The 15,221-nt window shown below is 35.7% G+C and overlaps 1 protein-coding gene across 1 annotated transcript in view; it reads right to left on the reverse strand.

Annotated features, from left to right (window-relative positions):
- RIT2 (Ras like without CAAX 2) overlaps positions 1-15,016 on the reverse strand; it is a 505,620-nt gene extending 490,604 nt beyond the window's left edge. Inside the window, exon 1 of the mRNA XM_027869100.1 lies at positions 14,914-15,016. Coding sequence (XP_027724901.1) covers positions 14,914-15,016 — 103 coding nt within the window. The remainder of the gene's footprint in view (positions 1-14,913) is intronic.
- Positions 15,017-15,221: the final 205 nt, after the last annotated feature.

Here is a 15,221-nt window from a genome sequence, read left to right on the forward strand (position 1 = left end):
TCTTCTTCTTCTTCTTCTTCTTCTTCTTCTTCTTCTTCTTCTTCTTCCTCTTCCTCTTCCTCTTCCTCCTTTTTCTCCCCCTCCTCCTCCTCCCTCTTTTCCTGGTTGAATGTTTTCCATTCTTCCCCTTAACTTGCAAATACAGGGCCACTCATCTGATAAAAGAAACTTCTCTTGATCTTGCTACTCCCTCATGTTATTGCCCTATATCTCACTTACCTTTTAGACAGTCTTCACCTATTAATTGACTTCATTTCCACTCACATATTCCTCAGCTTCCTGAAATCTGTTTTCTGCTTCAACCTTTCTACTAAATATTTTTACTGGAAATTCTCCTTTCTCTTGCTATCTTTCTACTTTCTGATCACTCAGTCTCATAAACTGTTTCATCTTCATATTGATGTCCCTTAAGTTTGCATGCCCCACAAAGCTCTTCTTTCAGCCTTTTCAGACTTCTCTCTGAGCCATGGTCCATTTATATTTATTTATTTTAAAAAATCTCTATGTATGTGACTCAATTTTTACTCTAATCATAAAACTTAATTGTGGTCGTCAAATATGCAGTCAGGAGAGAACAAAGCAAATTGGTGCATTTTTATTCAAAATATAATAAAAAAAGCAAAATGATATGAAAGGGAGAAATTTTTTTGCGTCCCACATTCAAATACAGTTATATCTGATGGTAAACTCAAGCTCATCTAAGTAGTCACTCTCAGTAGCTATTGTGGCAGGTAATTTCCCTGAAGTGTTTTTTCTGTGAGGAGCTGTGTTTGTTATGTGTGTACTCCTGGGATCACCATAGCATTACAGGTCAATTAGGTTACAAAAGAGGAGATTGTTTAGAGGAGTAACAAAACAAAGTCCCATTATTATAACCCCTTCAGTGACTAATCCAGAGACAATAGCTGAAGGTAATCAATACCAGGAATCTTGGGAATGAGATGGAGAAGGAGGAGATGTAATGGCAGGTATGCAATACCCAACCCAATTCACATCTCCTTCCCCACCTATACAATAACCTTCTGACCTCTGCTTTATTTTGTGGAGTGGGGTTTGTGGAGGCCAAAGAAAGTTTCCTTTTAGTCATTTCATTGATGCTGGACACTCCCTAGCTGTCAGTTTGGCTATGGTAATTGAAATCAATAATGAAGACTCAGCAAAAAGGAAAGGAATGTGAGGCCTAATGCTGATACTCAGCAGAAGTGTGAAAGGATTGAAGCCTCAGGATTCCTCCTTATTTTTTTTTCTTTTTTTCTTTTCAGTATAACCTCCTTAAGACCATACGCTGGTTGTCCTGCCCCTCATACTACAAAATATGGCATCTAGATCATCTTTCTTATCAGTTCTCTGCCCTCTAATGTCATAGATATTAACCCAGATCCAACAAGTATTTTTCTTTTCTTCCCCTTTCCCTCAGAGACCTGGTAGGTATTTGCTGCTAATCTGATTGAAGAATTTACTTTGAGATATTATTGCTGACAACAAGCCCTGTTTTTCCCTTTCTAGGAGACATTTACATTTAATAGGGAGCTTGAATAAATGAATCTCTTAATCCATATCACTGAAAATCTAATAGAAAAACTTTTGTTAACGTTAGAAGACCTAGGCTAGGAGACTTTCGGAAGCTCCTCCCACGTTTTACTATGGAGTTGCTGATGTCTCTGATGATACCTAAGACTGGGCCTATTTCTAGGTCATGGACAGAAATAAATTAAGAAGGTAGCCACATCGTGTAAAATATGATGGATATATACACATATAAATATGTATATAATATATGTGTGTATACATACATATTATATATATGTGTATATATATATATATATAAATTAATTCATTAAACTAAGTATTTAATTTAGAAAAAGAACCTAGTTTTTTTTTAAACAAACTCCTGGGATCTACAGTAATAATAGCTGATATTTACATACCTTAAAGATTAGTTAAGTTCTCTAAATGGATTACTAAGTTTTAAGGTTTGTGACTACTTTAGCTATATTAAATAAATTGTTCTTTAAATCTCCCTTTAAGGTTATTACTACAGGTATCATCATTATCCTCATTATCATCATCATCATTATAAATACTCTCATCACTATTTTACAGATAAGGAAAATGAGGCTGAGATACATTAAGAGACTTATTGAATGAATGTGGCAGATGCAAGATTTACTAAACTTTACTACAAAATAGAATGGTGGTATGATACAGCACATAGAAAGCTGGTTTCAGAGTCAGGAAAATCTGGGATTAAGGCTTGCCACTGACAAATATAGGCTGTGTGAACTTGCAGAAAGCAGTGCCCCCAGAAGACTCAATATGACTATAAGATGAGAACAATTGTTGATCTACATCAAAGGAACTCCTAAGAAGAGTGCTCTATGGCAATGAAATCACACTCCCATTCCCCTCCTTAAGCAAACAAATTAGAACAAAATAAATGCATAACAGGAGCAAAAAAAAAAAAAATGCTATCAAGTCAGGTGAAGGAGAGATTACTTGTGTCTGCCATAAAGGAAGGCTTCGCAAAAGAGCTGGCTTGTGAGGTAGGCTTCTAATGGCAAGCAAGAATCTGACAATTATGTATCAATACTTAATTTTATTTTGTGCCCATACCACCCAAATTCTGTTGCTCTGTTATATATGCAACAGTTATTGGTTCTATTTTAGATTAAAGTGACTTGCCCAAAGTAATTTAAATAATATGCAAGAGACCATAGTTAAGAATACAGATCTTTAGACTCCTGGTCCAGTATAAAAAGAGGTAGGGAATACATGAAAACCTTGGGTTTAAGTGAGAGCTCCATTGCTTACTAACTTCATGACCTTAGGTAAATCATTTTATTCCCTTGAGTCTCAGTTATCTATAAAAATGAGGTGAGTGTGATTTGGACTAATTAAAGGCTCTTAAAATTTTTGTATCTTGGACACAATTTATATTCTGGTGAAGTCTATGGGTCTTTTTCCCCCTGAGAATAATGCATAAAATAAAATACATAAGATGAGAAATGAAATCTAATATATTGAAACAAAGAAGCATTTTTTCCCATCACAGATTCCCTAAAAATCTGTCTATGATAAGAATCCTCGAAATAGATTATTCTAAGGCACCTTCTAGCCCTAATATACTATGATCCTTTCCATTGTACTGTGCTTCCTCTATATCAGATTAAGTGAGAAGTAGTCTGTGCCCAAACACAAAATAACAATAATAATAATAAATGGAGATCTGTGATATAGTCATTTCGTTGAATAACCTGACCTATATCAATTTAAATGCATAGCACATATAATCTTAGAAATACTTCTAGTTAATGTGTTCCTCTCTGAATTGTATTTCTTCTTGTTACTTGTCAAGTATCTGAAAATGAATTCATTTTCTACTAAGCCCCTTACAGACCTCTAAACCAATTCTTGCTGAGTCAATTGCAGCGAGTAATCTTTCTCTGGCCTAATGAGTAAGGGTACAATTAAGGATGAAACCAACGAGCAAAAGGATTGTAAATTTGTTTCCTTTCTTTTTTTATCTCCTCCTTATTGTGGTTTGACATTTAGGACACAAGTGTCTGGGAAATGTGAAGAGAAGGGGCTGGGGAAGTAATTTCTAATATTTCAGACCTAATAGCCTGAGAGTAAGGACAAAGAATGGCCTTTGAGCAATCCCCATAGGCTTTCTATATTAACTGAATTCGTCAGATTGGCATTTAAATATCTTCACAATCTGACTCTAGTTTACCTGTCCAAAGCTCATTGCACATTTTTACCCCTCACAATTCTATATTCTAGCTGAAATTGCTTACTGATTGAGATCCAAACCTCAGGTTATATCTCCCAGTTTCATACTTTTACATGGGCTGTATCCTTTGTCTACAATGCACTCCCTCTTCATAGCTGCCCCTTAGAATTTGTAACTTCTGTCTCATGATCTAGCACCATCAGGTGCTCTATGCTATTCCCTGTAGTTGTTAATGTTCTTTCCCTATTCCTCTTAATAATGTATATATTTATCAATCTCTTTACATGTTGAATCCCTCCCCCAATAGAATATAAGCTCTTCAAGGGTAGGAGTTATTTTTCTGTCTGCTTTTTTTTTTTTCATAATCAGTCTTATAACTTAAACATATGTTTAATCAATCCTGGTTGGCTTGGATTAGGTCATATGATTCTGTTTAAAGCCAGAAGGAACCTCAGCAATCATTTAGACTTAGTCTGTCATTCAACAGTTAAAGAGTAGGAGCTCAAGTGAGATGAGTCTTCCAGGCACCAAACAATAGAGCCAGGATTTGGTCCAGGTACTTTGATTCTGAATAAAGTGTTCTTGCAACTACATCATGTGTTAAGTGCACAAATCACCTTTTCATTTTTTGCTCATGTAAACATGGCTATTGAGATTTTATTGTTCAGATATTGTTTTCTTTTCTTTTCTGAAGGTTTACTTTAGGAAATAGAGTTATGCTATTAAGAAAAAAATACTTTACCAAGAAAAATCTAAACTTATAAACCATATCATTTACAAATTGGCAAAACACAGGGACATTTTTATTCACTTTAAAAACAATTTTTTTCCTTTTTAAAATAACTATCAATGGTTTATACTATATAATGCATTACACTAATGTATTTAGGACATGATATATTTTTTTAAAGTTTACATGCCATTTTCCAGTAATGCATTTGTGATACGTATGTATATATATGTATACATATAGTTATAAATACTGGATTACAATGTAGGAAAGTTGGCCCTTTCTGCCCTCATGCCACTCATGAGTGTGGAATCCAAGTATGGCTTTATGATTTTATGCTTTACATGTCAATTTATGTACGTTGTCTCATTTGATTCCCAGAACAACCCTTTGATGATAAGTGCAACAGATACTATTGTCCCCATTTCACAGATGAGAAAACTGAGGTTGTGAGAGATTAAGTCATTTGTCCAAGTTCATATAACCAAAATGTGAAGTCTCTTCCAGTTCTCTAAATTTGTGAACTTAAGGTGTAATAATTTATTTCTATTTATTGAATAGATGAACTCAGAAACTACAGAGGTGTCATGATACACATTATTGTAGAAAACATTCATACTGATCAAATCATCAAGTTTTTGAAGTTTAAAATTGAAGGAAGTGTAATATTATAAATATATATACATATATCAACACAATCAATGATTAAAAACCACCTAGAGAAAATATTATTACAATATTATATAGATTAATAAGCAACTATTCAAGTATCTACTCAGCACCTGGCACTGTGCTAGGTATTGAGGATAGAATGACAAAAACCAAATATTCCCTTGCCATCAAGGAGATTACCTTCTCCTTGGGTGAGATTAATTGGGTAATATAAGTATATACACAATAATTATATTTAAAATAAATAAAAGACAATATTTTGGAGAGACAAAGGGGGACCAGGAAAGGCCTTATGGGATTTGAGCTGGACTTTGAAGAAAAATAGGTATTCTAAGAGTCTGAAGTGAAGAGGGAATGAATTTCAGGTATGGAGTGGGGCAACCTGTGTAAAGCCAGAGACAGGGAATAGTATATTTTATGCAAAGAAAAGAATGAAGAAGAGTTTGGCTGAACCATAAAGTATGTGAAGGGGGAAAATATATAATAAGATCATATATTATATCACCCCACCCTCTTTATTCTCCCTTTTAGCTCACTTTTATGTGTTATCTTTCACCATGAGAATACATTGTATGTTCCTTTGATGCCAATGACTACTTTTCTTTCTGCTTGTATTTGTTATCCCAAAGTTTAGCACCCTGGCTGGCACATTGTAACTGCTTAATAAATGCTTGTTGACTTTACTTGACTTGAGGATGAAAAGATAAAATTCTCTGCCCAAGGTCAAACAGCCAGAGCTTGAACCCCTGTCTTCTGACTCCATAAGCAATGAACTTTCTGCTACACTAGAAGATGATTTCCCCCAAAATGATTTTTCAGTACCTATTGGTAAAGGAAATTTCTAACCACTTTGAAGCTAGCTGTGGAATCAGAAAAAGGAATGAACTATTCTTGCAGTGAATTTTCATTGTTCCCAATGTATGCACACATATGTATATATGTATGTGTGTGTGTATATGTATTTAGGTAGGTATGCACATACTAAAATATGTCTTTTGTGTATGTGTATGTAGGGATTCACATGGTAGCAACCTGTTCCTAAGCCATTTGAACTCAGCATCCACATATGAATTTTGTATAATATAACTTTTGTATAAAAGTTTTAAAAATCACTTATAAAACTAAAAAGTAAGCTATTTGATTTTAAGCAAGTCACTGAACTTACCCAAACCTCAATAAAATTGATAGCATCATTCCTGAGTGAGAAAATACAAATTGATGGAGCTGGAAGCTTTTAAAAAAAGTTGTTGTTGTTGTTGTTTTAATGTTCTTCTTTCATTTTTCTTTTTAGCAGCTAGACATGTATTTTCATGGTTATAGGCAAAGACACATAAGCAATTTCTTGTAATAAAGCAGATTTTCTCTTACACAACATGGACTCTTTGAAAAGCTTTCAGCTCTGAGAGGTTGTGATTCCTCCAGGGTCACATGGAAATTTTGCAGTAGAGGTTGATTTTGAACACAGGTCTCCCTGAAAACAAGGCTAGCTCTCTACCTGCTTTGCCACACTGCCTATTAAGATTCTTCTCAGGTGGAGCCAAGATGGCAGAGTAAAAGCAATGACTTGCTTGAGCTCTCCCCAAAACCTCTCTAAATACCTGTAAAAATGGCTCTAAACAAATTCCAGAACAGCAGAACACATAAAAAGACAGGGTGAAACAATTTTCCAGCCCAAGACAACTTGGATGGTTGATGGGAAAGGTCTGTAGTGCTAGGCTGGGAAAGGAGCACAGTTTAGCGTGGGCTGATCAGACAAAGACCAGGCCTCAGCGAACCCAGAGCAGGCCTCAGGGCACTGAATTATGGGGAAGCTATGGTGGTTTCCAGACTTCTCAACTCACAAACACCAAAGATAACATAGAAGGTCAGTAGTAAAGGTCTATGGACCTTGGTGAGAGAGTAACTGGGTCTGGCCCCAGTCCTTGTACAGCCCTGGGGTGTCAGCTGCTTCTGGATCTCTCAGCTATCAGATGGAGGGGGGATCGAGTGGCTGATCAGAGGGGGATTGCTGGTGCTGAGGCAGGATTCTCTTGCTTTGTCCGTGCTTGGATCTGAGTCACAGTCTTTGGTGGCAGTCCTGGGGCAAGGAGAGGTACTAGCATGGTGGAGCTTGTGGTTGTGGTGGAGAGTGAATTCTCATGGTGCCAAGGCAGAAAAGAGAGCTTGTGGTCACTCATAGACCAGAGCACAAGCCAAGAAAGGAGTAAACACCTCTCCTTTGATCATACCACTTTGGAAGAACTGAAAATGTATAGGTGCCTAGAAGTATCTCTGAAAACAGCTGCACAAAACCCCTGAAGCTTGGGACAGTACATTCTCCACATTGGAAGCAGACCCCTACCTTAGCAAAGAGTTTAATAGTCAAGTAATTGGCTGGGAACATGAGCAAACTGCATGAAAAATGTCAGACCATAGAATCTTACTTTGGTGACAAATAGGATCAAAACATATAAACAGAAGAAGACAACAAAGTCAAAACTCCTACATCCAAAATCTCCAAGAAAAATATGAATCAATTCCAGGCCATGGAGGACCTCAAAAAGGATTTTGAGAAGCAAGTAAGAGAAGTAAAGGAAAAACTGGGAAGAAAAATGAAAGTGATGAAAGAAAATCTTGAAAAACAAGTCAATAACTTGCTAAAGGAGACCAAAAAAATACTGAAGAAATTAACACCTTAAAAAATAGCCTAATCCAAATGACAAAAGAGATCCAAAAACCCAATGAGGAGAAGAATTCCTTAAAAAGCAGAATTGGCCAAATGGACAAGGAAGTCCAAAAGCTCTCTGAAGAAAATATTTTCTTAAAAATTAGAATGGAGCAAATGGAAGCTAATGACTGTGAGAAATCAAGAGAATCTAAAACAAAACTGAAAGAATGAAAAAAAAAATAGAAGACAAGGTGAAATATCTCATTGGAAAAACAATTGACCTGGAAAATAGATTCAGGAGAGATCATTTAAAAACTAATGGACTACCTGAAAGCCATGATTAAAAAAAAAAAACCTAGACATCATCTTTCAAGAAATTATCAAGGAAAACTGCCCTGATATTAGGTTGAGAACCCCACCTCTGCATTTACATTAGATATGAAACAATTAATTAATGATAGTCTCTTAGTCCGGAAGACAGTATTTTGAATATATTTCCATGTCCCAAACAGTCAAATGAAAATTAGCTGCTAGGAAATAGCACCTTGCTGCCACATTTACAAGAAACCAATACTTTTACCTCTTGGGTCCAACCATTACTTCTGTACTCTAAGAATTTAATGTAGGGTAGAGGGTAGAATAGAAATTGAAAGAATCCTCTGATCTCCTCCTGAAAGAGATCCCCAAAGGAAAACTCCTAGGAATATTATAGCCAAATTCCAGAGTTCCCAGGTCAAAGAGAAAATATTGCAAGCATCCAGAAAGAAACAACTTAAGTATTGTGGAAACATAATCAGGAAAACACAAGGTTTAGCAGTTTCTACATTAAGGGACAGGAGGGGTAGGAATATGATATTCCAGAGGTCAAAGGAGCTAGGATTAAAACCAAGAATCACCTACCCAGCAAAACTGAGTATAATCCTTCAGTCAATTAGTTATGGAAATCTATCTTACCCTACAGGAAAATAAGGGAGAAAGGGGATAAGAGAGCAGGGGGATGATAGAAGGCAGGGCATATTGGGGAAGGGCCTAATCAGAAACAAACACTTCTGAGGAGGGACAATATCAAAGGAGAGAATAGAATAAATGGGGGATGGGATAGGATGAAGGGAAATATACTTAGTTTTTCACAACATGACTACTATGGAAGTGTTTTGTGTAACCATACAAGTATAATCTGCATGGAGTTGCTTGCTTTTCAATGAGGGTGGGTACTCAGGGATGAAGAAAGAGAATTTGGAACCCAAAATTTTAAAAACAAATGATAAAAATTGTTTTTACCTGCAACTGGGAAATAAGATATACAGGCAATGGGGTATAGAAATATATCTTGCTTTATAGGAAAATAGAAGGGGAAGGGGATAAGAGAAGGAGGGGGTAGGTGATAGAAGGGAAGGCAGATTAGGGGAAGCATATTCAGAATGTATGCCATCTTGGGGTGAGGGGAGGGGAGAAATGGGGAGAAAATTTGGAACTCAAAATCTTATGGAAGTGAATGTTGAAAACTAAAAATAAATAATTAAAAAAAAGGATTCTTATCAAGTGGATTCTCAGCCTCAAATCAGGGAATCGCATGTTTTGTGACCCATTTTTATCTTAGGTTGAGAACCCAACCTCTGCATTTACATTAGATATGACACAATTAATTAATGATAGTCTCTTAGTCCTGAAAACAGTACTTTGAATATATTTCCATGTCCCAAACAGTCAAATGAAAATTAGCTGCTAGGAAATAGCACCTTGCTGCCACATTTACAAGAAACCAATACTTTTACCTCTTGGGTCCTACCATTACTTCTGTACTCTAAGAATTTAATGTCTCTTTCCTCAAACTCTTCTTTCTGAGTGAATGGTTTTCCTCAGATTCCCTCAGCATTGTTTGTGTCTCTTCTTAAGCTCTTTTTTTTTTGCCTTTCAATATTTCACTCAAAATGTTCTTTATATTCTCCATTCAGCAAATACTATGTCTACAAAAGGAAGGTAGATACTTGAATATATATACATTGCTTTAGACAGAAAGCAGAATTGAAGCAAGTCAAAGGTGAAGCTAATAAATATCTATTGTTAGCTAGCATTTGAATGGCACCATAAGTTTTTAAAGCATTTTGCATATGTTAATTCTTTTGATCCTTGCAACAATCCTTTGAAAAAGGTACTGTTGATGATGATTTTGTTAAGTTTCCCTTTGTGTATACATATGTATACACGTATATATGTAGATATATACATAAAAGACATTATCAAATGGGTATAATGTACATGTGTAGATAGACACTCATGTATATATACATACATATACACACATACACATACTCATGGGGGGGCGGCACAAGCAAGGAAGGAAAATTAACACAATACACAAAAACTTTAAAAATACTACACGAGTTCAAGCCATATGACTCATTAGTCCCAAGTTTCCTTCCCTACTCAGAACATTAGGAGATGTAAAGGTTTCAGAAAAGTGCAGGAGTCCTTGATGTCATGGTTGGAAAGTGAAGGATGCACATCAAATAAACAGAACTTCCCCACAATTGGTCATCATGACTTTGCAGGCAAGGAATTTAACCCATGCCTTATATTTCTCTTGTGTCTCCTATAGTACTTAGGAAAGGGCTGAGTCAACAGAAAGTACTCAATAAATAATTTTTGACTAATTAATCATAAAATTCAAAGTTGAAAGGGACATTAGATATTATTTAGTCTAAGCCTTTCATTTAATAAATTTCGATATCAAGAGTATGAGAGGGGAAGTAACTTTTCCCAAGTATTTAATGAGTTTTCCTACCATAAATTTACCTAAATATTTTATGTTATTAAGATTAAGCAGTAATTTCAGGGTATCTCTGAGGAAATTTCATTATTCTATTGTACTTAAGTATCAAATTTATAGGACCCCTTCAAAATTCATTTCTGTCATGGAGTCCTGTGTTAGGGAAAAAAAAAAGTTAATTAGGCCTTTATTGTTGAGCTTAAGAATCCTGCAATCCTCCTTTAGCACATGAAATTATTACAAGAGTGGTTTTGTGATTTGAAGAGAGGCCTTGGAAAGAGGTCAATTAACTCAAATATGTATTTTGGAGTTAGTACATTAGGGATGAAAAGGTAAAAACAAAAACAAAAACAAAACCTGTAGCTCTTTGGTTATTAAATGGAGAATAAATTATGGAATTGAAATCAATTCATGTGAATTGCTAAAAGGTGACATATGAGAAGAAGAAGTGGCATAAGCCTATAGGCTCTGATTTTAAATAATCTCAACCAATCTACTTCCAGGACCATAAAAATGCAGAAGTTATATGCTACTTGTTCCTGAATATCAATGTGTCTTATCATTGAATAAATAATTAGAACAAAGAACAATAGTCCAGGAATTTTAGTCAGGCAAATCCAAACTATGATTCTAAACATTTGGCTACATCATTCTTTCAAATTTGTTATTGGGGGAATATATAGTTTACCTTCTGGATAAGTAATAATCCTGGCTTATATAATTACTAGTTGGACTAATTGGCCTTCTCTTTCCTTTTCCTGATCAGGTTGATGATGCTGGCTGGAAGCTCATATTTGACTTTATCACATTTGGAAAAGTAATTTCCTGAAGATTTAATTATGGCCCATGCAATTTTTTTTCATGCAGAACAAAGATGAGGCTGTTTCAGCCAAGCCACTGACTGCCTCAAAATTTTCTCTGGAAATTTGTGACAATGGCTAATCAAAGTATTTAATATTGAGGATTGACATAGGTGTGTGTGTGGGGGGGAGGGGACATTTATTATCTCTAACACAAGAATATCTCTTTCGAAAGATACTTTCTTCCAAACTTTTATCTTCCTCTGGCTTCATGGCTGTCACTAAAGAATAGGTCAGGTTTTAACCTAATTATCCCATCTCCATATCTGTTCATCTTCCCAGTTCCCAAAGATTCACAAGGAAATAGAAAACAAGCTGAGTTAATTAATATGTGAGTAAATATGCGATTGCTGCAGGCATCTGTTTTACCTAGTCTACAAAATGGTATTCTCCATCTTACTCTCCATCACCTCCTGTCCTGTCCTGTCCTTTCCCCTTCACTCTGTTCCCCTTCTCTTCTTTTTTGTCCTCTCTTCCCCTTCTTTATCTCCTCTTCTCACCAATATCTGATACTTTTCAGCATTTCTCACATTCCTCACTCCTCTATCACTTTCATTTTATATATATAATATACACATATATATACATATATACACACACAAACACATACATATTCACACATGTATATATTTATATATACACACACATACACATAGAGATTATATATATATGCAGTGTATGCATGTGTATACATGGCATACATATTTGCTTGTATATGGGTGTCTATGCGTGTATATATGCATAGACATCTACATATAAACAATTCAGTAGTGACACTGATATGGACCACTTAGAAATGCTCCTTAAAATGCCTGGCCATTTTAAAATTATAAAACTTTTCTCTCCTCATTTTTCTTCTTGTGTAAGATGATTTATTTTTTCTTGCTTTGACAACTACTTTGATGGCAGAGCACTTCCAGAACCATGTTTTCCTTTTCCTAACTTCACTTCTCCATTCAATTTTGCTTCTTGTGCTGACACCTTGCTACCACCTCAATTTGAATGTTTTTCTTCTTTCTCCCCTTTTGTATTCCTTGGGAGTCATTTTTAGTGCCTTGGTTTCTCACACTCAGAATTAACTTCATTTTATTTTATTTTTTTAACCAGAAGGTGAAGTTGTTGCAAGGCCTATAGCTTTTCTCTCCACAATAACTTTGGTTCCTACTCCATTTTTTGTAACACTTCAAGGATTAGAGCACTATTGTGGATCTTAAGCATGTGACTGGAAATCATTATGTCCCTTTCAGTGACATCCTTGCCTTGAGGCCTTTTCAATCCAATCAGCTTCAGATGCTGCTGCCTTACACATCTCTCTCATCCCCATTTTGGCCTTATTAATGCCTTCCAAAAACTCCATTCCTAATGTCTTTTGCCTTTCTATATACAAATAAAGCTACTCACTTTGATTTATTGTAATTCTAATCAAACAGATCTCTCCCACACACATTAGCTTCTTTGTTATGCCCTATTCTTACAGCTTTTTGTTTACCTTTATTCTGTCAAAGTTTGGTTAAGTAGGTCAGTTTATCTCTTTTACCTTGATAGCCACCTCTAACTTCACATCCAAAATAAACTTTCTTCCTATCCTTCAAAACCCAGACCAGGCACACCTCCTTCCCTAACAAAGGAAAGGGAATATTAAACAATTTGTACATTGAGTTAAGCCTGTCAACCTTCTTGATTCTTGTATATTTATGTGCTCATTGAATAGTTCTGTCACTTGTCCAAACATTCAGCAGTACTTCAGAAAACACTTACTTGGTGTATATTCTGTGCAAGATAGGATCCAGGTGCCAGGAATATTTATTATTTAATAAATAATACCTGATTTCAATGAATTTGTAGTCTATTAGAGGACTTCAAAACAAAACAATGACAAGATCAGCAGCAGCAGCAGTAACAATAACAACTAACACTTAGAACATACTTGGAGTATTTTTTAGTGAAAAGAGAGTCTGACCCAGAGAATCAAAGACTTGGGATCAGGTCCTACCTCTGACATATACTGGCTTTATGATCCTAGACAAGTCATTAACCTCTTAGAGCCTAGGCAACTCTGTGAGAGTATGTTCAGGAGAAAAGGTTGGTGCCTGTTTTGGTAAGGAGTCTGTTTCCTTGTCTAGAAGTTCGTTGGCACAGTAGATAGAGTGTCAGACCTGAAGTCAGGAAGACTGAGTTCAAACCTGGCCTTAGATACTTACTGGCTATGTGCCTCAGGCAAGGCACTTAACCTTGTTTGCCTCAGTTTTCTCATCTGTAAAATGAGCTGGAGAAGGAAATGGCAAACCATTCCAGTATCTCTGCCAAGAAAACCCCCAAATGGGGTCATGAAGAATCAGACACTACTAAAAATGACTGAACAACAGAACAAAATACCAATGAGATTACAGGTCGAGGCCCTGTCCCTATCCAGCACTTTAATGTTTGCAAAACACTTTTCTTATGTCATATCATTTGATCCTCACAACAATGTTCTTAGGTAGTTGTTATCATAGCATTAGTATTCTGTTTTTGCAGATATGGAAACAGGTTGAGAGGGATTGAGAGAGACTAAGTGACTTGACCAGGGTCACCTGGCTAATAAGTGTCTATGGAAAGATTTGAATTCAGGTCTTCCTGATTCCATGCCTAGGATTCTACCACAGCACCAACTTGTATGTATAATATAATTAAACAGTCGTTCGAAACCTACAAAATATTTTCCTGACAACAACTCCATGAAGTAGGTAATGTAAGCTTATTATTTCCATTCTACAGATGAGAAAACCAAGACTTAACAGTGTTTAAGTAATTTTTTCCACACTTACGATATTCAATCAATAGATCATATTTACATAGTATTTTTCTTACAAAGCTGTGAGCTAGGTAGCACAAGTCATACCCATTTTACATACAAAGAAACTTAGCTTTAGGGTGTGTGATTTATAGGATATATTAATATATCCTATATATCTAACACTTGCCTTACAATAACTCTGTGAGATAGATAGTGTGTTTTATTATCCTTATTTTACACACAAGGAAACCAACACTTTGAAAGTTTAAAAGTGACTTGCCAATAGTCCTGTCTAGGCCTTGATTCCGATTCTTCTGATACTAAGTTGTGTCATCTTTTTACAAAATTATGCTACTTCTCTAACAATGTGTAAATGAGTACATTAAAGATAGGAACCAATTCTGTAACTTGTACCACCTAAAACACTGTGACCATTTAACAAAGAAAATGTGATTGTAAATAATAATTCTGAATTATAAACATATGAATTATGAAGGGGAAAATATTGCTTAGAATCTTACGTAGCATTGCTATATGCAACTAGATTCAGCTGACTCATCAGCATCCAATTAGCAATTATAACTCATTTAAATGTTTCTAATAGATATCAGTTAAGTATAGCTGAAGCAATAATCCCTCAGCAATAGCAGCATCATTTCTCTGCCTTTCTAAAGTTAACTACTTCCCTTTTCCTCTATATCCAACATTTGGTATTAAAAACTTACCGCTTTTACCAACTCCCCCTGCTCCCAACATCACCACCTTGTACTCTTTGGACCCTCCTGAGGAGCTGCCTGAGGAGCAGATGGTCTCATTCTCTGTCTCCATCTTACAGCAAGGACTGAAGAAGAAGTATAGGAGAAGGAAAAAGAGAAAGAGCAAGACAGGGAAAAAAAAAAAAAACACACACACACACACGCACAGCACTGTCAGGTGCTTACTAGGATATTACACAACTCAAAAACCATGTAAAAAGAAAGATTTCGTAAAAGAGATAAGAACAATCAGCTTCAGGCTGGCTGCTGTGCCTCTG

The sequence above is a fragment of the Vombatus ursinus genome, unplaced genomic scaffold (genome assembly GCF_900497805.2).
Source record: "Vombatus ursinus unplaced genomic scaffold, bare-nosed wombat genome assembly UNPS02014791.1, whole genome shotgun sequence".
NCBI classification, from domain to species: domain Eukaryota; kingdom Metazoa; phylum Chordata; class Mammalia; order Diprotodontia; family Vombatidae; genus Vombatus; species Vombatus ursinus.